The sequence below is a fragment of the Garra rufa genome, chromosome 12 (assembly GCF_049309525.1).
Source record: "Garra rufa chromosome 12, GarRuf1.0, whole genome shotgun sequence".
Taxonomy (NCBI): Eukaryota; Metazoa; Chordata; class Actinopteri; order Cypriniformes; family Cyprinidae; genus Garra; species Garra rufa.
In genome coordinates this window covers 31,681,819-31,704,670 of record NC_133372.1, presented here as the reverse complement: position 1 = coordinate 31,704,670, position 22,852 = coordinate 31,681,819, and the positions used below count along the sequence as shown (strand labels likewise).

The following is a 22,852-nucleotide window of genomic DNA, read 5'->3' as shown; positions in this document are numbered from 1 at the left end:
AATGAGAATATGCTAGTCTCGCGAGAACCAAGTTTTGTTTAAAGCAAAGGAAATCCATTCTCCTCTTGGCTAATATCGAAACCAACCAACATTTTTCTTTACAAAGTCCTTGTTTTGTACTTCTAATTCATGACTGGTGTTTAAAACAGTCTACAGTATGCATTTTCTCATAGTTTCTCATATTGAATCAATAGCTAACGTGCAGTCATAACTTAAAGAGATAGTTCACCTAAAAATGAAAATTACCCCATGATTTACTCACCCTCAAGCAATCATAGGTGTTTATGACTTTCTTCTTTCAAAGGAATACAATCGAAGTTACATGAAAAAATGTCCCGGCTCTTCCAAGTTTTATAATGGCAGTGAATGGCTGTTGAAAAGTCCAATAAAGTGCATCTATCTATCATAAAAAAGTACTCCATATGGCTTTAATGGACTAATAAAGGCCCTCTGAAGCTAATCGAATTTGCATACGAAAATAATCCATATTTACAACGTTATAAACTGCAATCTCTAGCTTCTGCTAATGGCGAGTAGTTCATGGGGTAAATTTTCATTTATGGGTGAACTATCCCTTTAAGATCTAGCTCCTTTGAATCAGGTCAAGAGATCCTGATCATGTTACTTATAAAAACATGTACAGTAAATGGCTTGGAAAATGGCATGGAACACTTGAAGTCTTTAAAAAGTTATGAACCACCACTGAGATTTTAATCCCTAATCAAACTCTTCTAATGAGAACCTTGGCACAAACTCAGTTCTTATGCAAGCCAGAGTCTGGCAGCAGACCCACATAGTCAGGATTCACAAGTCTGGTGGGGCATGACAAAGTGCTGAAGGAAAGTGCTGTACCATTAACTGAAATCCCAGAGAGCAATCCCCAGTGCTTAAAGAGGTGTTGGATGTGATGAAGTCTCCAAGAGTTATTTAATCCATCCAAAGCAAATGGTGCAGTTCAGTGGTCTAGTACCAAAGAGGGATGGAAGCATTCAGTGTTGCATAGACATCCATTGGGTTGCAGAGCATGGGTCCTGGCTGCTTTTTGGAGCCCTGGGGCAAACCATTGAATCCGTTCTTTCACCTCAGTTCAATATATCAGCTTTTCTGAGCCAAGACTACACAAATAATTTGGCTGACAGCCAATCTTGAGGATTTGAACAGGTCAGTGTATTTTTCAGTGTGAATATAACCTTACTCTTGGATCAAGTCATTTAAATGTATTATTTAATGCAGATAAACATTAGCAATAAGTTCCACAGTCAAAAAGGGTGAATAAAAAGTGTTTGAAATAACATATTACCATAGAAATAATAACTTCCCACAATGTAAAATATTTACCTCAGCTTACCATCTAAATAAGCATGGAATTTTCTTCCTGTGCAATGCACCTTTAAGCTTAAATTTTCAAAAGTCTAATTATTCCAAACAAACAGTCTTATTGTGATTGTGATATTTTCTGCCTGTTACTGATCTACATCACTGGGTAACCCATTAGCATAATCCCCGCCTGTCTGCAAAATACGTCTGACCTGCCCACAAACACTTCCACTAGTTAGTGTGTTTAAATCATGTCGAGAAGGCGCTGTGTTCTGCACTGTGAAAGCAAGCTTGTTTTGTTTTCATTGCCGAAAGGTGATGCGAAGAATCAGTGGTTAAAATTAATTTTTCCCACGATACCACGAAACCTTTTGCTCGTCATTTTATTGGGGAACTGCTTCTCTGATCTTGGCTTTTTTCTTCATCAGCTTCTAATCTTTTTTTATTTGGACTAACAAGCATCTCCGAACCACAACCTGTAAGTACGATTGTTGTGCGTTTACAGTTTAGCAATTAAATTTTAGCTGTGGGCACGATTCACTTGCATAAGTGTTAAAATGTTTTTGTCATTGTTTTAAGAACAGATTGGAGCACTATATTATTGTTTTATGTATAGGTGCATCAGGGTTGCCAGGTTTTCACAACAAAATCCACCCAATTGCTACTCAAAACTAGCACAATTTTGTTTTGAGGGGATCCCCCCATTAAAAATCGTGTTATTAGTTGTAAAATACACGTTTTTTTTGTTGGGGTTCACCTGGTAAATTCACATTCTAGGGGTTGAATCTGCGGACATCAAAAACAACAGACTTGGCAACACAGATGGTAGCGCTCATTAACTAGCTCAAGTACTCCTCTCTATGCCAATCACGACAGGCTTGGCCATCTAACCAATCAGAGCAGAGTAGGCTCATGGAAGGTAGGGGTTTACAGACATTACTCTCAAAGCTGCTTCGAATGAACTGTTTCAAAATCATTGACAAATGTATCCATGTATAAATGTGTATTCTGAAAAAATTACAATGTTTAATAACCTGAGATGCATTTGTAGGGGACTCCAACACAATATTAGGACACTTTAAAAAACCATATGACCTACTCTTTAGTTATTTTTGCATTTTTGCCTTTATTTTCGGAAACCCCACAAGGATATCGGCACAGACAAGAATCAGCTTTTTTGAACAAAACAGTTGAGTAAATGATTCAGTGACTCACTGAATCAAGTGTGTTGGTGAATTCAGAACCACATGCTTATTTTTTTTCCATATATTTATATGGCAGGAATAGTCAGGGTAAGATGCTAGTATGTGATTCAAAATTCTGCAAGATACTTAAATTGTTCCTGAAAGAATTGATTTTACAGAAGTTAAATGAACAAGAATATTAAGTAACTTACATTTTAGACTCAATGCCAGTTACTTTGTCTGTTTTTGATCCAACAATGAAAATAGTTCCATACAAAGCTGCAGCACAACTATAGCTTGTCTTAGAGCAACACAGAATAAGCTGTTTTATTCCTAAACAAATCAACTTTTTATTAAAAAACATTTATTATTGAAGTTTTACCTTAATTTTGATGGGACAGTGAATAGTGAGAGAAAATGAAGTGGGAGGGGAGTGCATTTCGGGAAAGTTCCACAAATCAGCATTTTTGAACAAAACAGCTGAGCAAATGATTCAGTGACTCACTCATAATGTGTGTTGGTGAATTTGGACTGACATGCATACTACTATCACTGTTTTTACCATATCTTTATATGGCAGGAATAGTCAGATTTGTAGTCAGATGTCAGATGTAGTTCAGAATTCTGCAAGTCACTTGAATTGTTCCTGAATGAATCAGCATGTTTGAAGGAATTGATAGAATGAATTATTCAATGATTCACTTAAGAGCAGAAAGAGGCACTGAATATACATAACATTATATATTGTATTTGCACTCGTTCCTGCAGCCAAACTGATATTAAGATTACCTCTTTTGCAGTCAGGGTGTTTTTATGATTCATTTGCATCAGTTTAGTTCAGTATGATGGCCTTTTGTTTTTATAGAGGTTTGAACTGACTGTCTGAGTGGGTTGTGATCAGCTGTCTATTGCCTCAAAGCTTTCAATCTTTCGTTTTTGAATGTTTACTCTTTTTGCTATTTTTCCTTGCCTGAGCATATTTTTATGACTCTGCTATTCTTGTGTCCTCTGCATGGCCCACAGCTACACTAAAACCCATCTGTGACACCCAATTTTTAGCAGATCTAAAATACTCCCTACTCATTCATCCTCAGTCACCATCATATTCATTTTCTTCTTTAGTACTTTAGGCCAGATCCGTCACACCAACCCTGACTAAAGCCATTGTTTTACCCATGTTTCAGCTGGTCTGAATGTGACTTTGTGTCTCTGCATATTCATGCTAATGTTTTCTAGCTGTCCTGATTATTGAGTGAGGAGGAGATGATTTTGCAATCTCCTTTAAAAATGTGTGACTAAAGAATTTACTCGCTCTGCTTTTGTCTGTGAAATATAAAGCTGCACTCTGCTAGATGATTCCCCACATCTCTGTATCAATGGTGTCGCTCAAGATTATTTTCATTGCTGTATTTCTCTTCCCCCCCACTTGCTCTTCAAATAACAAAAGATGGAGCTCATGCTGATAAATTGTATTTAGAACTGCTTTTCAAAAAAATTTAGTTGAAAATTATTAATACCTCAAAAATTGACACAATGAGGGCATAGGTTATAAGTATATAAGTATATTGTTTAATGTGATTATTCTCTTTTTATGTATCTTTGGTGTTTTACCATAATAGTACTATTGATAACACTTTACAATAAGGTTCATTAGTTAACTATATTAGTTACATGAGCTAAGAATGAACAATACTTCTACAGCATTTATTAATCTTAGTCAATGTTAATTTAAGCATTTACTAATGCGTTATTAAAATCACAAGTTGTGTTTGTTAACATTAGGTAATGCACTGTGAACAAACATGAACATTATGAACATATATATAGTGTAATAAATGTATTGTTCATTGTTTGTTCACATTAGTCTTAGTTAACTTATGTTAACAAATGACACCTTATTGTAAAGTGTTACCGTATTAATATTACATGCTGCCCTCATGACCCTAAAACCAATATAAAACCAAAACCTAAATAATAAAATAAACCTGCACTGCTGCTCAAAAGTTTGGGATCAGTAAGATTTCAAAGTTCCATTTATTTGATCTAAAATACAGATAAAAGTAATAATATGAAATAATATTGCAATTCAAAATATATTTTTTTATTTTAATATACTTTAAAATATAATTTATTTCTGTGATGCAAAGCTGAATTTTCATCAGCCATTACTCCAGTCTTCAGTTTCACATGATCCTTCAAAAATCATTCTAATATACTGATTTATTACTTTTATTATCAATGTTGGAAACATTTTTTTTTTGCTTAATATTTTTTGGAACCTGTGATACTTTTTTCAGGATTCTTTGATGAATAAAAAGTTAAAAAGAATCAGCATTTATTCAAAATAGAAATGTTTTCTAACAATTTAGATCAATTATCAATTTAATAAATCCTTGCTGAATAAAACTATTAATTTTTTTCAAAGAGAGAAAGAAAAAATAGTAATTTACTGACCCCAAACTTTGAACGAGATGTTTATTGTTATAAAAGTTTTCTATTTTAAATAAATGCTGTTCTTTTTAACGTTTAATTTAACAAAGAATCCTAAAGAAGTATCACAGGTTCCCAAAAAATATATAAAGTAGCACAACTTTTTCCAACACTGACAATAAATCAGCATATTAGAATGATTTCTGAAGGATCATGTGACACTGAATACAGGAGTAATGATGCTGAAAATTCAGCTTTGCATCACAGGAATAAATTCTATTTTAAAGTATATTAAAATATAATCCATATTTTATATAAATGTTTTAAAAACACAATTTTTAATTGCATTAACATTTCACAATACTAGTTTTTCTGTATTATTAACCAAATAAACGCAGCCTTGATGAGCAGAAAAGTCTTCTTTAAAAAGCATTAAAAATCTTACTGATCCCAAACTTTTGAATGGTGTAAATTCAGTGTAAATAAAAATATTTTTTTAAATATTTTTTGTTTGTTTGTTTGTTTGAGAGTCTCTTACACTTACCAAGGCTGCATTTATTTGATGAAAAATACAGTATTGTCAATATTTACAACAGTTTAATAATGCTGTTTAATTTTTGTGCTAACTGTAATTCTAAAGTTTTAGGAGGAGTAAAGACTTGTGATTTTTATGAAATATTTGTATTTCAAACAAAAGCTGTTCTTTTGAACTTTCTTTTCATGAAATATTCATGATTTCCACAAAAATAAGCAACACTGTTTTCAAAATATTTTAATATTAAAAAAAAAAATAGTATTACTGAGAGACTTCTTTCAAAAGCAATACCTAATCTGATTTCCAACTTTTGAACGTTATATATGTCAGTCGTTTCTGAAACTGTCCATTATTTCAGGAAGAAGTAGTTTCGCTTTGACAGTGTCCATTCTGGGTCTAACCATCTCTGTATCCTGTCTGGTTTTAGCCAGTCTCAGCAGGAATGAAAGCAAACCAGACAGCATTGAGGGTATTAGTATTGTGCTCTAGTCCTGCACCAATAAAAACCTGATAAAGCACCTCATGTGTGGACACATATAGACTCACAGAGTCTATAAAACATCTTTTTTTAAATAGTAACGATCAGTTACTAAATACAAAAACCTGCTGTAAGCTGTAAGGTGCATGTACATCAGCAGTTTTTGTGTGTATGTGTGTATAAAATCATTGGATTTTAAGCAAAGATCAATCTGTTTATTCATTTCTTATTTGATTCCATTTCTGCAGGTCATAAGATAAGCCATAAATCTTTTTTGCCCACCTAACATTGGCATTCTCATCCAGCGTGGTGGACGGAGGCAGGATGTATAAACTGAAATGTATGGCTCGCATTTAGTCCTCCACAAATCAATAGTAACCTCCTTTGTTGATGAATGATGAAATTACAAAGTTATTTGTTGTGCTACCAAAGCATTCTCCACACACCCTATTAGGTTTAAATCACATAGTCTTCCTCCCGCCGCCGACCTTCCCGCCATCACGGGAAGCTCTTGCATGCTGTGATTCATCAGCGCCCCTTTCTTCACCTACTGAAGCCAGTGGATGGTGTTCTGGTTCCCATGGCGATGGCTATTTTTTCCTCTGATTAAGTGGAATTTGCTTGTACCTTTTAGCCCATCATGACCTAAGGGTTATACAATAATGAACCAAGGACAATGCAAATGGGAGAGACAGAGACTGGGGGTGGCAGGGCAACTGTTGGGATGAAATGGAGCAGGAGTGTATGACAATGACCATGGATAATTATCAAAAGAAACATAAAGAGATCTCCACTTCCACCTAATGAACTAAATATGATATAAGAACAGAAGCGTGGCATAAAGCTGGACACAGCTGGTTATTTGTATAATGTCTGAGGAACAAGGAGTTCAACAGTATGATTGAAAGGCAAGTGGTTTGACAGAGGCCATATATATATATATGTATGTATGTGTGTGCGTGTGTGTGTATGTGTATATATAATCTAATTTTTAAAAAGATAAAGATTTTAACTTTTGCACATTATTGCATGTCTTGGTTCACTCACATGATTTACATCAGTGTCAGACAGTTTTTGCCATTTGAACATGCCTTTTATTTAGCAGTTAGTTACCGTTAATTTAATTGATTGACTTGCCAAAAGCCTATTGTTATTTTGAATTTGGCCTTTGGTGAGTGTTCATTGCCTTTGGTGAGTGTTCATTTGGACCTATGTACCACTAAAAGCGTTTCCGTCAGCAGGTAGTTTAGTTTTGTTTTATCTGTTGTTTGCTATTCTACCAAACAGTAATACCAAATATAAGATTAAGAAAATCATTCTATTTGATACATTCAGACACTCAATCAATGATAACACAATTTCAGCTCTGCTCCCCTGGTACTCCTAAAATACATCTATGGAGGCTGCATCTGTTTTACTATTGTGTACACAGAATTTTAATTGAAACTATTTTGCTGATCCTTTGCAACCTCTTTATGGCTGATTGAGCCAAGAAGTTGTAAACTCTATACAATACGCTACTAATTATTTCTCACAGTTCACAGGGATGGCACAACGGGATTTGCCCAGGGTGAGGATGAGGATTTTTCAGCTTATTTCTGTTCCAATTAATAAGGTTCTTTTTTCATTTCGTTTAACCCATACATCTCTACTGGTTACTGTTCTTGCTAGTGCCAATTAATAGGATTGTGGATTTAATGGATGTCCAACAGGTGTTTAAGACACACCGACTGTGTGAAATTAACATTGTCCCAAAAATACACAGTAGTTGTGTAATGTATTTATATATACAGTCAAACCAAAATTTATTCAACCACCTTCAACATTTCTCACATTATCACAGTTTATTCTTGGTAATAAATATGCCATGAACTCAAGAGTTAAACTGTGTCAGAACAAATTCATCTTGTCTGATAACTTTGATAGAAAGATACACTATATTGCCAAAAGTATTGGGACACCCCTTCTAATAAACAGGTTTGACTACCATAGTCATTTCCATGAGTACAAATCGAAAGGTTAAGCATATAATGATATTCTAATGAATTGTGTGCTTCTAATTTTACAGTAACAGTTTGGACAGGACCCTTTTCTCTTCCAACAATACAATGCCTTTTGTGTATAAGACAAGGCTCAAATAGAAATGATTGATTCAGTCAGTGTGGAAGAACTTGACTGGTCTGCAAAAAGTCCTAATCCTAGCTGAACACCTCTGGAGTGACTTTAAATGCAGACCTTGAGCCAAAAACTCTTCACTAAACACCAATGACTTGTACATGCACTACATGGACAAAGGTATTGGGACACCCCCTTCTTTAGAACAGCAAAAGGCTCTTCCAAAACTGTGGCAACGGATATGGAAACATCATTAATGTATTTAAAAACTGTATTTCCATCTCTGTTGCAACAGTTTTGGATTTGTCTAAAATGACTGTACCCATACATACAAGTCATTGGTGTTTGGTGATGAGTTTTTGGCTCAAGGTCTGTATTTAAAGTCACACCAGAGGTGTTTAGCTGGGATTAGGACCTGGTTTTATGCAGACCAGTTAAGTTCTTCCACACTGATTGAATTAATAATTTGATTTTAACCTTGCCTTGTACACAGAGGCAATGTCATGTTAGAATAGAAAAGGGTCCTGTCCAAACTGTTGCTATAAAATTAGAAGCATACAATCCCCTAGAATATCATTATATGCGTAAATATTAAGATTTGTAATCCTGTTCATTAGAGGGGGGTGTCCCAATACTTTTGGCAATATAGTGTATGTAACAAAACATGGTCAGGTCAAAGTGTCATCAAATTTTTGGTTCCAAATTTTTATTAGTTTTACTGGTTGTCCACTGTATGAAGACTTTTTGCGTATAATATGTCACAGATTACTTTATTTTGCTATCCTTACTGACAGAAATGAACTATAGTGCCCTGCACCCACTAGTAACAAAACATTTTTGGTTTGACTGTACAGTTACACACTTCTTGTGAGTTCAAGTGATCGTTTTGTGTTATTGCAGCATTGAATCATTACATATTTAATTATGTAATTTAAATTAACTGCACATGCATCCAGAAAAAGAAAAAGAAGATATTTAAATACTAAGAGGAATAAAATTATAAACAAATTATTTATGACAATAAATGATTGTTTTGGTCCATACAATGAAAATAAGACTATTAAATGTTTTAACAATATCAAACAGTTAAAAAAAAGCACTAAAATGTATCTGATTCTATTATTCGCTGGTGTAAAATGTCAACTGTTTGTGGTCAAGAACATCTTTATTGCAACTTGAATGCCCTCCGCGTAGACCAAGGAGAATTTTAATGAAATTCAATTAATCAAAAAACATCTTTTATCTTTTTCCACATTTAGTGTGCTTAATCAGTTAAGAGAGTGACAATTACCTCAGATGGCTATTAGGCTTGATTACCATTTAACAGCACAGGTCATTGTGTGTTCAACAGAATTAATATGTATTTGTGTGGAAATCTAATTGTGCTGTTTTATTAATCACAGTGTCTGGATGAAGTGTGTCCACTCACTTATCAAAGAATAGTCTCTAAGAAATTATGGAAACTCGTTCTATTTTTGGACATTGTACAATGTAAGTGGCTTCAACACCAGCACTTTTGCTGCTTAAAGAGACAGTTAACCCCAAATTAAAATTTTGTCATTGTTTACTCACCTTCATGAATTTTTCTTTATTACTAATTTAATTTTGGAGAATTGTTTCCAGCACTCTTTGCCATTCAATTACAATGAACATGGCACTGATTTGTTAACAAAGGTAGTAATGTTTATAGTTATTATTTTTGCTGATCAGACTAAATGCTCATGCGGGTTGCCAGATTGAGGACATGAGAGAAATGACTGCAGTTGTTAATGGAAGGTGACAAGCCTTATGCTGTAAATTGATGCCTCTGATCATATGGCTTTTAGATGAATGCTGAGGCTTTTTAGATCGGGTAGACAATACGCTGTTTTATCCACCAACTGGCAACCCAAGCTGTCGAAATACTATTGGGTAAACTGGCAGTGGACAAAATCACACAGGCCAAAACAAAAACAGTCATTCCAACACTGAACGCACATTTTAATGTAGAATAACTGGCTCTAGCATTGTTTTTTGGAGAAACAAGTATGTAAATTTAGCATGTTTCCTAAATATCTGCAAACATACGCTAGCAGTCAAAAGCTTTTGGACAGCAAGATTTTTAATGTTTTTTTAAAGAAGTCTTTTCTGCACACCAAACCTGCATTTTTATGTTATCCAAAGTACAGCAAAAACAATACAATTTTGATTTCAATCTGAATTTTTAGCATCATTACTTCAGTCACATCATTCTAATATGCTGATTTTTCTGTTATTTTTTTTTTTATTATAATTATTATCAATATTTAAACTAGTGGAGTACATTTTTTCAGGATTCTTTGATGAATAAAAAGATCCAAAGATCAGCATTTATCTGAAATAAAAAGCTTTTGTAACATTATACACTATATGATGATAGATATTAATATTTTTATTTAGCAAGGATGATTTAAATTGATCAAAAGTGATGACAAAGACATTTATAATGTGTTATGACCCGATGTCTAGGGGTCAGACGCGCACACATGTAAGTGACGGGATTCCAGATACTACAAATCACCAAAACACTAAATGATAAAGTTAAATCATTTATTAGTGAAAAAAAATTAGATAAGAAAAATATATATGAAAAAAAAGGAGCATTGGTTTCAGGATGACCCAAGGCCAAAATAACAAACAAACCCACTAAGAAAATAAATCATATAAATAACCTGTAAATAAAGAAAATAAAATTACAAATAACTTCCCTTCCTCCCTTACCAAAAACCCATCGCAAAAAATGATTCAAAAATAAAGGGCAGGTCACCCCTACGCTCCAAGATACGGTAACAGAATGCGGACACTAAACAAATCAAAAGAAAACATTTAGCGGTCCATTGTAGCACTGGAATCTGGAGCTCCACACGCCTCGACGCACACGCTTAGAATGAGCTCGCCATGTTTCAAAAACACCGCCCTTTTATCAGCTGGCTCCAAGTTCAGCAATCACGTGATCCATCACTACACCAATGGGCCACCTGCACACACAAAAACACATGCACATACACAAAGCAAATCGCGCAGATGCGAGGAACGTAACATAATGTTAAAAGAGATTTATATTTCAAAAATGCTGTTCTTCTGAACTTTCTATTCATCAAAGAAACCTGACAAAAATCTACTCAGCTATTTACAACATCATCATCATCATAATACATGTTTTTTGAGCAGCAAATTAGAATATTAGAAAGATTTCGAAAGGATCATGTCACTGGAGTAATGATGCTAAAAATGTAGTTTTGAAATCATAAGAATAAGTAACTATTTAAAATATATTCAAATAAAAAAAAACGGTTATTTTAAATAGTACAAATATTTCTACATTTAATTGTTTGGTGTGCAGAAGAGACTTTAAAAAAAAATCTGACTGGTAGTGTATTATGGTATTTCTATGCTTTACTACAGTCAAAAATTGCATATACTGTAGCATTCTTTCGGGAAAAAAAAAAAAACTTTTGGCTTCAGACTTTGTTGTGAAAGAAAGTCATACTCTTTTGCAACGACATGAGGGTGAGTAAATCATGACAAAATGTTCATCTCTGGGTGAACTATCCCTTTAAGGCAGAATTTGAAAAAGAGTGTGCAATATCATCCACTTAGCAGTACTTATGAGACATGGATAATCAATGCAAGAGCAGCCTCAGTGATCATTTCTAAGATTAAAGTTCCAAAGGCTCAAGAGACCGCTGTTTCGAATCTCTTTTCTGGGCCACAGGTTGTACGCGAGAGGCATGCATCTCAAGGTTGGGTGTCAGCATCAAGATGGATGCTGTGTATAATCGAACCAAACTTCTCATTTACTTGTTCTCTCTCTCTGCCTTTGTCTTCCTTGTGCCTGTGATATGTGTTTTATTAGCATGCTCTGGGCTAGAGACAAATGCTGCAGTTCGATGCCTGACACCGGGCTGCACTCAGGCATCCATCATAAGTGAAGGGGGCGCTAGGGGTCACTGGCTTATGCTCTGTGTAATTACAGATGGATACCCACGAGATGAAATGATTTACAAGTGGAGGAAGAATTCGGTGCAGGCGGCTGATCAGAAGTCATGGAGACTTTACCAGTTTGACTTCATGGGCCTGAGAAACACCACAGATATAATTAAGACAACAGCAGGTAATTGCTTTTTTGCTCTATTAATTAGATCTAATAAGAGTTTGATTATGAATAAAGTATGATTGTTTATTAGCTACTCATTAAGAAAGTTGTGGGGTTTGGTAAGATGTTTTTTATCTTGTTGAAAAAGGTCTCATAATCAAAGTCTGCTTTTGTTTGATCAAAATTACAGTAAAATAGTAATACTGTGAAATATTATTGCAATTTACTGTACACTAACCTTTTCTATTTAAATATGTTTAAAAGTGCTGTTTATTCTTATGGCAAAGTTGATTCTTCAGTGTCTTCAGTGTCACATGATCCTTCAGAAATTATTTTAATATGCTGATTTGGTTCTCAAGAAACATTCCTTAATATTATCAGTGTTAAAACAGTTGCGCTCCTTAATATTTTGTGGAAACTGGAAATCTTTTGTAATCATTTAAAAGTATTTACTGACACTTTTGATCAAGTTAATGCACTTAGTATGAATAACATGCTCAATATAATATTTTCCTTTAGTTTACATTATTAAATTATGCTAAACTAGCATTGGCCTATTTTATCAAACAACTACCTTTACATCCTTTTTAATGTCCTGCATTCATTGCACAATTGTATTTTGTGGCAGAAAGACATTTGCATTTGTTTAATGGTGGTTTTACGTGTTATTGAAGCGACCAGATCAACTAAAGTATATTCTTGACAGTATATTTATCGAAATTTATATCGAGTTTTTCTAATATGTTACCCCCTGCGGTATCTTAATGGACCCCCATTAAGATTGAAAACTCTGGGTCAGAGGATTGTAAGTAGTTGAAATGTCACTTCAGTTAAAGCATTACTGTACATGCACTATTGGATGACATTTTCTCAGGGCTTAGTAAGACTTAGTTTGAACATGGTCAGTGGACTGCACTAGAAATTTTATATCCTCATATTCAAATATCAGATAGGACGGTTGTGAATGGCTTTTTTGGTGCAAATCAATGTTGTATTGAATCTTTTTAGGAAACTTTTTAGGATACAGATAATATCAACAAATGAATGTTAGATACAGATGTGTTCCCAATTCCCATGACGGCATGAACTGCAACCTAGAAAAGCTTATTTGGGTGTGTTGTAACATGGCTATCAATTTTCAGTTTAGTAGTACAAGAGATCTATACGTGAGAGCTGCAGCACAGCATGGAAAATATGATTTGCAATATGTGGGAAAAGATCAAAGTACATAGTACAGTTACATTTTTTTTTTCTTTCTATCATTTAACACACTGTTTATTCTCAGCCTGTGAAAATGGATAAAGACCTGTTTATCACTGTATGAAGGGAAAACACTTCTGTGGGCTACAATGAAAAGTGAAAAGGTTTTGTTTAGGCCTCCAGACAAAATGGTAATAATGACTGAAAGATGAAGTTCACGGTATCTGTGCAACTTGAAAGAAGCAAGATGGTTTCAAACATTATAAAACTTGCAAGTGCTAACACAAAGCTAGCCATACTGTATATTAGCATCGCTAGTAGCATAGCTCTGCTGTTAAATTGAAAAATTTAGCATAGATATTTCCCTACTATTTCATCTGAACACTTAAAAAGTAGCCTTGAAATCTGGATATAAAGTGTCAATAAAGATAGGAGATTAATTCTAAAACATTGTTATTAAATCAGAATGTGTGTCAGGATATTTTCAAGGTTATGGTCAGCCTCTTTCAAAAATACAAAAATGAAAACAGACAGGAGGGCTTTTCAAAGAAAAAATATGACCTTCAGATTTCAGAAGAATTACACTCAGATGGTCAATACATGTATACTTAAGGTTTAGTCATTTGAAACCATCTATTTGAGACAACATTGGGGTAGAAAAATACTAATGCACTCATATTTCATCTGCAACATTTTTTTTTCTCTTTCCAGGTGACTATGTGGTGATGACTGTCTATTTTGACCTAAGCAGAAGAATGGGATATTTCACAATTCAGACCTACATCCCCTGCATACTTACTGTGGTTCTCTCTTGGGTTTCCTTTTGGATCAAAAAGGATGCAACTCCAGCCAGAACAGCACTAGGTACATCCAGTAAATACAGATACCTGATCCATTAGTGATTCATTCATGTGCAACTTGATGTTTGGGTTTATTTGTCTTTAAATAGGCAGTATTAAAAGATTAGTTCACTTTCAGAACAAAAATTTACAGATAATGTACTCACCCCCTTGTCATCCAAGACGTTCATGTCTTTCTTCATTCACTCGTAAAGAAATTATGTTTTTTGAGGAAAACATTTCAGGATTTCTCTCCATATAATGGATATGTATGGCGCCCCCAAGTTTGAACTTCCAAAATGCAGTTTAAATGCAGCTTCAACGATCCCAACCGAGGAAGAAGGGTCTTACCAAGCAAAACGATTGATTATTTTCAAAACAAATTGACAATTTATATACTTTTTAACCTCAAATGCTCGTCTTGTCTCGTCTCTGCGATGTGCAGGCTGTGTGATCCGGGTCAATACAGTTAGGGTATGTCGAAAAACTCCCATCTCGTTTTCTTCCTCAACTTCAAAATCGCCCTACATCGCTGCAGAAGTGAACATACAAAGATGGTCAAATGGGATGGGAGTTTTTCGACATACCCTAACTTTATTGACCCAGATCACACAGACTATGCATGCGCATCGCAGAGACGAGACAAGATGAGCATTTGAGGTTAAAAAGTAAAGAAATTGTCAATCTGTTTCAAAAATAACCAATCGTTTCACTAGGTAAGACCCTTAATCCTCGGCAGGGATCATTTAGAGCCCTTTGAAGCTGCATTTAAACTGCATTTTGGAAGTTCTTACATATCCATTATATAGAGAGAAATCCTGAAATGTTTTCCCCAGAAAACATAATTTCTTTACGACTGAAGAAAGACATGAACTTCTTGGATGACAGGGGGTGAGAACATTATCTGTAAATTTTTGTTCTAGAAGTGAACTACTCCTTTAAAGACACTGTTTGTGATATTTATAGGAATAGTTCATCCAAAAATAAAAATGTACTCACACTCAGGTCATCTAAGATGTAGATAAGTTTTGTTCTTCGTTGGAAACAGATTTGGAGAATTTCAGCATTACATCACTCGTTCATCAGTGAATCATCTGCTCTGAATGGGAATCCAAACAGCTGATAAAATCTCACAGTAATCCACAAGTAATCCAGACAACTCAATTATCAGTTACCATCTTGTGAAGCAAAAAGCGCTGTGTTTGTAATAAATCCATCAATAAGATTTTTTTTTTTTTTTTTTTACTTAAGACTGTTGCTTCTGACTAAAATATGAGTCCTCTGTCCATGATATTGCTTTCTTTAGTATAACAGTTGCCTTGTCTGATTTAGAAGATCAAGTTCCAGATGATTTAGAAGTGAAAACAGTCCAGAAAAGTTCTAAACAAATATTTCAGTAGATTTTGATGTGAGAGGGCAGCAGAAATTTGACTTTTTCACTGGAGGTATATGTGAAGATAATTATTATGGATTATGGACTTGTATTTTGGCCAGTAGTGATGGTGTAATGTTAAAATGCCTTAATGATGGATTTGTTTCTTGAAAACATGCAGCTTTTAACCTCATTGATGTTAATTGGTGGACTGTAGTCACGTGGATTACTTTCCTGGATTATTGTGATGTTTGTTGTGATGTCTACTCATTTGTATCTTAGATTGCCTGAGGGTGAGCAAATTTTCATTTGTGGGTGAACTGTTCAGTTAATAAATGTTTTGTTTCATTCAATAACCAAGTTCACATATTATGAGGATGAAAGACAGTTAAAGCAAAGTATTTGTCTTTATATTTTATTACATATGCCTTTTTATAAAAGAAAAATCGGTGTTTTTGTTTTACTGTGTGTATTTGTTCACATTCTTTCATGTTTCATGAAAGCGCTTCATCTGCTTTTTTTGTTGGCTTTACTCATTTCTTTATAGTTTCCTGCTTTGATTAAGTCCATGTCCTGTCCTGGTAAATGTCACTTTTGTCAAGGTAATTTTTTCATTTTTCATCTTTTATTTAATTTATCTACCTACTTTAGTCATGCCTGTGGTTTTTATTTTAGTGGCTTTGTTTAGACCATGTTATTTCTTTTCATTTATCCTCAATGAGGATGAGGGATCTGTGTGTAAAGTATCATGCAACGTAATTTAGAAAGGCTTTTAATCTGTCTCATGATGTAGCTTGATTAGCTTGCCACTCTTAGTCTGTCTTGTTCGATTACCTCTGAACACACCACAGATCAGTGTGACCTGAGATGGTGTTCCCACAGAGTATTCTCAAGCTAACAAGCAGGATCAGTGACGGTCAAAAAAACAGGATCCTAGATTGACATAAATTGGTTATCTAATACCGATCCTATAGCTAAATGCTAAGAAAACTGGAAAAAAGGGCCAGAGCCCTGCACAATCTATGTTTGGAAGACAAGAAATAAACTGGCAACATACTCGGAGAAGAAAAAGAGGGATGAATGCAATTAATCTGTCTGACAAAAGAAGTCATTACACCTTCAGTGGAAAGAAAGGGAGTAGGAGAAAAAGTAGAGATTTGCTTTACAGGCGTCCAGTTGATCGATGAAGTCCAGAGAGAAAGGCAGCCGAGATAAAATGTGGGAGAGAGAGGGCTTGGGCTCACTGCCGTGGAAATGTCAGGTTAGAAAAGGATGTGACCAAGATAGAACCCAGAAGAATAGCGAGGGGTCAAATAGGTTGGTTTGAAGGCTTGAGCAACTTTTTGTCGCTTAACCTGAAAATATATTTCATGTAACATGTAAATAAACTGGTCAAATACATGGTTGAAGATTGTATGGGCACTCAAACAGTACACTCATGTGCTTTTTTATTTTAAAACCACTGGTAATAGGGATGCGGGCCTCCCTTTTCTGCTTTAACAACTTCCTCTCTTCCAATATGATAGAACATGGCTGCTGGGATTTGCTCCCATTCAGACGTGAGAGCATCAGTGAGGTCAGGCACTGATGTTGGGCGCAATCGTTGCTCAAATTTTTCCCAGAGGTCTTGGTGTCACAGTGATGTACAGGTTTAGGCAGTCAGTTTCAGCTACATTCCCCGCTTTGTGCATAGAGGCAGTAGCTTGCCCATTCAAAAAAAAAAAAAAAAGTCTGTTTGCTTAATACTGTATATTATTAAGAGATATAAACTCACAAATCTGACTTTTTTTGTCAGAATTGCGGGATATAAACTTGCAAATATGCCTTTTTCTCAGAACTTTTTTCCTCACAATTGTGATATAAACTCGCAATTATGAGAAATAAAGTTGCAATTCTGAGAAATAAAGTCCGAATTGCGAGATGTAAACTCACAATTCTGACTTTTTCCCAGAATTGGGAGTTTATATCTCGCAATTCTGACTTGTTTCTCAGAATTGTGAGTTTATATAGCAATTATGACTTTTTTTCTCAGAATTGTGAATTTATAGCTCGCAATTATGATTTTATAACATGCAATTGCAACTTTTTTCTCAGAATTGCAACTTTATTTCACAAAGTTGCAATTCTGAGAAATAAAGTGAGAATTGCGAGATATAAACTCACAATTCTGACTTTTTCTCAGAATTGAGTTTATATCGCAATTATGACTTTTTTGTTCTCAGAATTGTGCTATAAACTCGCAATCATAATTTTTTTTTTCCAGAATTGTGAGTTTATATCTTGCAATTGTGACTTTTTTTCTCAGAATTGAGTTTATAGCTCGCAATTCTGACTTTATAACATGCAGTTGCAACTTTTTTCTCACAATTGTGAAATAAAGTTGCAATTCTGAGAAATAAAGTCAGAATTGTGAGATGTAAACTCACAATTCTGACTTTTTTCCCAGAATTGAGTTTATATCGCAATTATGACTTTTTTTCTCAGAATTGTGCTATAAACTCGCAATTATGATTTTTTTTTTTAGAAATGGGATTTATATCTTGCAATTGAGCTTTTTTTCTCAGAATTGTGAGTTTATATCTTGCAATTGTGATTTTTTTTCAATCAGAATTGTTTGTTTATATCTCGCAATTCTGACTTTATAACATGCAATTGCGACTTTTCTCACAATTGTGATATAAACTCACAACTATGAGAAATAACGTTGCAATTCTGAGAAATAAAGTCAGAAAGAGATGTAAACTCACAGAATTGTGAGTTTATATAGCAATTATGACTTCTTTTTTCAGAATTGTAAGTTTATAGCTCACAATTCTGACTTTATAACATGCAATTGTGACTTTGTTTCTCAGAATTGTGATATAAACTTGCAATTGTGAGTTATAAAGTCAGAATTGCGGGATATAAACTCCTGAATATGACGTTTTTCTCAGAATTGCATGATATAAACGTGCAATTCTGAGAAATAAAGTCAAAACTGACTCAAAATGTCTCACTTTTGAATAGTTGAAAAAGATGAAGAAAAAAAATGGCTAATTCCGTAGGGGAAGAGCAGAGAAGTACTGAACACTGACAGTTGGACTACAATCATTCAACTCTTCCCACCCACAAACCAACAGCCTGTGTACCATCATTGAAAAGTACAGGAAGTACAGCATTACAGTCATTTCAACATCCAGAGAGTTGTTATGTCATTCTAATCCATCGCAAAAAACAGACGAGAGAACTAATGAGTCTAAAATGGAGCCAAGCAGTTCAGGAAAGAGCCATTTTGAAACGCATATTTCATTCACAGGTTTTTCTGACTCAGGCAGGCAGTCATTTAACTAAGTGCCACTGTATCAGGGGAAGTCAGTCTAACAGGTGAAGGTAATCACCGTGGCCAGCAACGGCAGAGGGAAAAGGAATGGAGTGCGAAATTTATGTCTGAAATAGATGAAGCTTGCTTGTTTCCATAGAAACCCTTGCAAAACAGGAGCACAGTCACTGGTTCTCTGAGGCAACTCTAAATGTCCATGCAAGAGTGGAGCTAAGAATGTCTGCACGCTTCTCAGATTCTAGGTGTTTGTGTGGGTGGCATTCTTTTTAATTTGCAGGTGCCTCTGTTCCCATCAAATACAAGAGAATGACTTTGGCATCTGGACAGGTGTCAGATTGACAGAAAAAAAACAACATTAAAGGCATATAATAGTGATGTTTTTTCTTTCTGCTAAAAATAATAATTTGCTGTTGTGGTGATTTACGGTTCAGTTACTTCAGTTTCTCTCATATTGCCTATGTATAGCATTTCTAGGTTAGTTACTTATGAGGCTCCATTTCAGTTAGGATGCTACACTATAATGGCAGCCTAGTGAGGAAGCAAACAAAGCTATTGTATTACACCTGTCCAACAACCAGAGCAATGGAGTCTTAGATGAAACTTAAATCAGGTCTGCTCAGCAAAAAGGAATCACATAATTTGCTTAGAGCCCAAAAATAACAGTGTTTTGTATTCAGCAGAGATATCAAACTGCATTTCACACATGCTGCTAACTATGTCAGCATACACTTTAGATGATTTAGCTCATTTTTTTCATTAGCAGGCATTTCCCTTGTTACCATGCATTCCATGTAATATCCTCTTTTGGTTATGCAGGAATAACGACGGTATTAACCATGACAACGCTCAGCACGGTGGCACGGACATCGTTACCCAGAGTCTCGTACGTCACAGCAATGGACCTTTTCGTCACTGTCTGTTTCCTGTTTGTTTTTGCGGCTCTCATGGAGTATGCCACACTTAATTATTACTCCTACAGTGCTCGCAGACCAACCTGTAACAAGACGAAAAGATCGGTGAGTACCATGTTCTGCATCTGTCAAAGTTAGGAGAACACTATGCATCTTCTTCACTCCATATGTAAGGGCTGTTTTCATGTTCTTGCTCTAACAGGGGACTCTTGAGTTTCTATCCATCTGTCAAAAGTTTAATGTCCTATAGTTATATTGAATGAATACTGAAATCTTCCATTTTTTATACAGTCAACTAATTGCTTTAATTTGGAATCAACTTGCTTTGGCTTGAAATGAGAGTGGAATGATACAAGAGGCATTAAAGGAGCAGTAGCTGGATATAGCAGTAATTATTAAATGTTATATTTATATATATATATATATATATATATATATATATATATATATATATATATATATATACACTACTGCAGTAAACACAGTAATATTGTGAAATATTATCATAATTACTCCCATAATTTAAATCTGGCAAAGCAGAATTTTTTATATTATTATAAATGTTGAATATATACACTTCTGCTCAAAAGTTTGTGATCAGTAAGACTTGTAATGTTTTTGAAAGAAGTGTCTTATGCTCATCAAGGCTGCATTTATTTGATCAAAAATAAAGAAAAAAAATAATATTGCAAAATGTTATTACAATATAAAAGAATGATTTTATTTTAATATACTTTAAACTATAATTTATTCCTGTGATGCAAAGCTGAATTTTCATCAGCTGTTACTCCATTCTTAAAGGAACACTCCACTTTTTTTGGAAATAGGCTCATTCTCCAACTCCCCCCGAGTTAATAAGTTGATTTTTACCGTTTTGAAATCCATTCAGCCGTTCCCCTATTCTGGCGATTTCACTTTTAGCATAGCTTAGCATAAATCATTGAATCCTATTAGACCAGTAGCATCGCGTTCAAAAATGACCAACGAGTTTCCATATTTGTCCTATTTAAAACTTGACTCTTCTGTAGTTATATCGTGTACTAAGACCAGCGGAAATGTAAAGCAGCGGTTTTCTAGGCTGATAATATTAGGAACTACACTCCCATTCCGGCGTAATAGTCAAGGAAGTTTGCTGCCGTAACATGGCCGAAGCAGGCGCATTAATATCACACAGCGCCTGAAATTAGATCCCAGCTAGGTAACTTCCAATGTGACCGGTGCTAAGTTTGTGTAATTCCGGTTGTTGCAGCTGTCAGAGTTGCAGCTGGTAAATTGTTAGTGGCTGGATTTACCTGTGTGTGATTAGCTATGGTAATGTGCATTGTAAGGGGGAGTGATAGTAAGTCGAAGACGTACTCTACTACCATCTTTCATAGAATTCCCACGAAAAAAAAGCAATTTCGACTAATGAATCAATGGCTGGCTGCTCTGAACATGGATCTCAAAACACCGTTAGAAACGATCAAGAAATGGCGTGTTTGCTCCGAGGATTTTGAACCAGATGACTATTTGGATAGTTTTACCGGTACTACAGCACGGCGTCTAAAGGACACTGCGATCCCAACAATCTTCAAACTAACGTTACAGACAGGACAACAAGGAGCATCGCCCACGGCTGTAAGTGAAACATGCTTAATTGCTAACGTTACCTGTGAAATGCAACCCCTGACGACTAGGTTTGGGCGAACAGTTTGCTTAGTATTTGCTATGACCAAATTCCATGTGTGATTGCAAAAGAAAGTTATTGCGAACAGTCGGTGGTGTTTTAAAGTCAGTTTTGAGTAAAAGTGTACATCATGAATGTAAGCCTGAAAATGCAAACTGACAGTATGCATTTAAAATCTTTATATTATATAATGTAGTGGTTGCAGGAATAACTTACTCTTGCGACAGCTGGCCATTAGGTCCACTCGGCGTGTGACGTTTTTTTTGTCAAACCGGAAAAAAATCTACTACTGCAGGATGCAGCATTGCATCCAAGTCCTCTGATGTTGCGACATGCCACTTCCTCATCAGGTAGATCCACCCTTGCCATCGATGGCAATACCTGGTCCCACTCGCGACAACACAGGCACTCACTTTTAGTTGGCATGGGTTGGCAAGTCCCACCAGCGCGAATCTGCTCTCCTCATCCCTTCTGTCCAAGGCAGTTCAGACACACTTTCTTGTCTTTCGCGTACCAAAACCTTAGCTTCAGTGAATTCTGGTTCAAATTGATACGGTTCAGGATCTGCACCAAAGTAAATATCTTCTAAATCGTCTCTCACAAATGTCTCCATGGCGAGGAACGCTGTCTGTGCTGTGCATGCACGTTGGATATGTTGACGGAAGTAAACATTTGCACATGTGCTGTGTGGTATTACTGCGCCTGCTTCGGCCATGTTACGGCAGCAAACTTCCTTGACTATTACGCCGGAATGGGAGTATAGTTCCTAATCTTATCGGCCTAGAAAACCGCATCTTTACATTTCCGCTGGTCTTAGTACGCGATATAACTACAGAAGAGTCAAGTTTTAAATAGGACAAATATCGAAACTCGTTGGTCATTTTTGAACGCGATGCTACTGGTCTAATAGGATTCAATGATTTATGCTAAGCTATGCTAAAAGTGATATCGCCAGAACAGGGGAACGGCTGAATGAATTTCAAAACAGTAAAAATCAACTTATTAACTCGGGGGGAGTTGGAGAATGAGCCTATTTCCAAAAAAAGTGGAGTGTTCCTTTAAGTGTAACATGATCCTTCAGAATTATCAATGTTGGAAACATTGTGCTGCCATTTTTTTTTTTCAGGATTCTTTGATGAATAACAAGTTTAAAAGAATCTAGGATATCACTTTGTATTAATTTAACACATCCTTGGTGAATAAAAGTGTTCATTTCTTTTAAAAAAAAATTTACAGACCCCAAACTTTTAAACAGTAGTGTATATTGTTAGAAAACCTTTCTATTTTAAATAAACGCTGTTCTTTTTAACCTGATATTTAGCCTTTTATTGTTTCCAGCACTGATTATAAATCAGCATGAATTAGAATGATT

The 22,852-nt window shown here is 35.2% G+C and overlaps 1 protein-coding gene across 1 annotated transcript in view; it reads left to right on the top strand.

Annotated features, from left to right (window-relative positions):
• The window catches only part of gabrg3 (gamma-aminobutyric acid type A receptor subunit gamma3), a 136,535-nt gene that overhangs the window by 110,445 nt on the left and 3,238 nt on the right, over window positions 1-22,852 (top strand). The window contains 5 exon segments of the mRNA XM_073851311.1: window positions 12,054-12,191; window positions 14,085-14,237; window positions 16,132-16,145; window positions 16,147-16,186; window positions 19,720-19,919. Of these exon segments, the coding sequence (XP_073707412.1) occupies window positions 12,054-12,191; window positions 14,085-14,237; window positions 16,132-16,145; window positions 16,147-16,186; window positions 19,720-19,919 (545 nt within the window).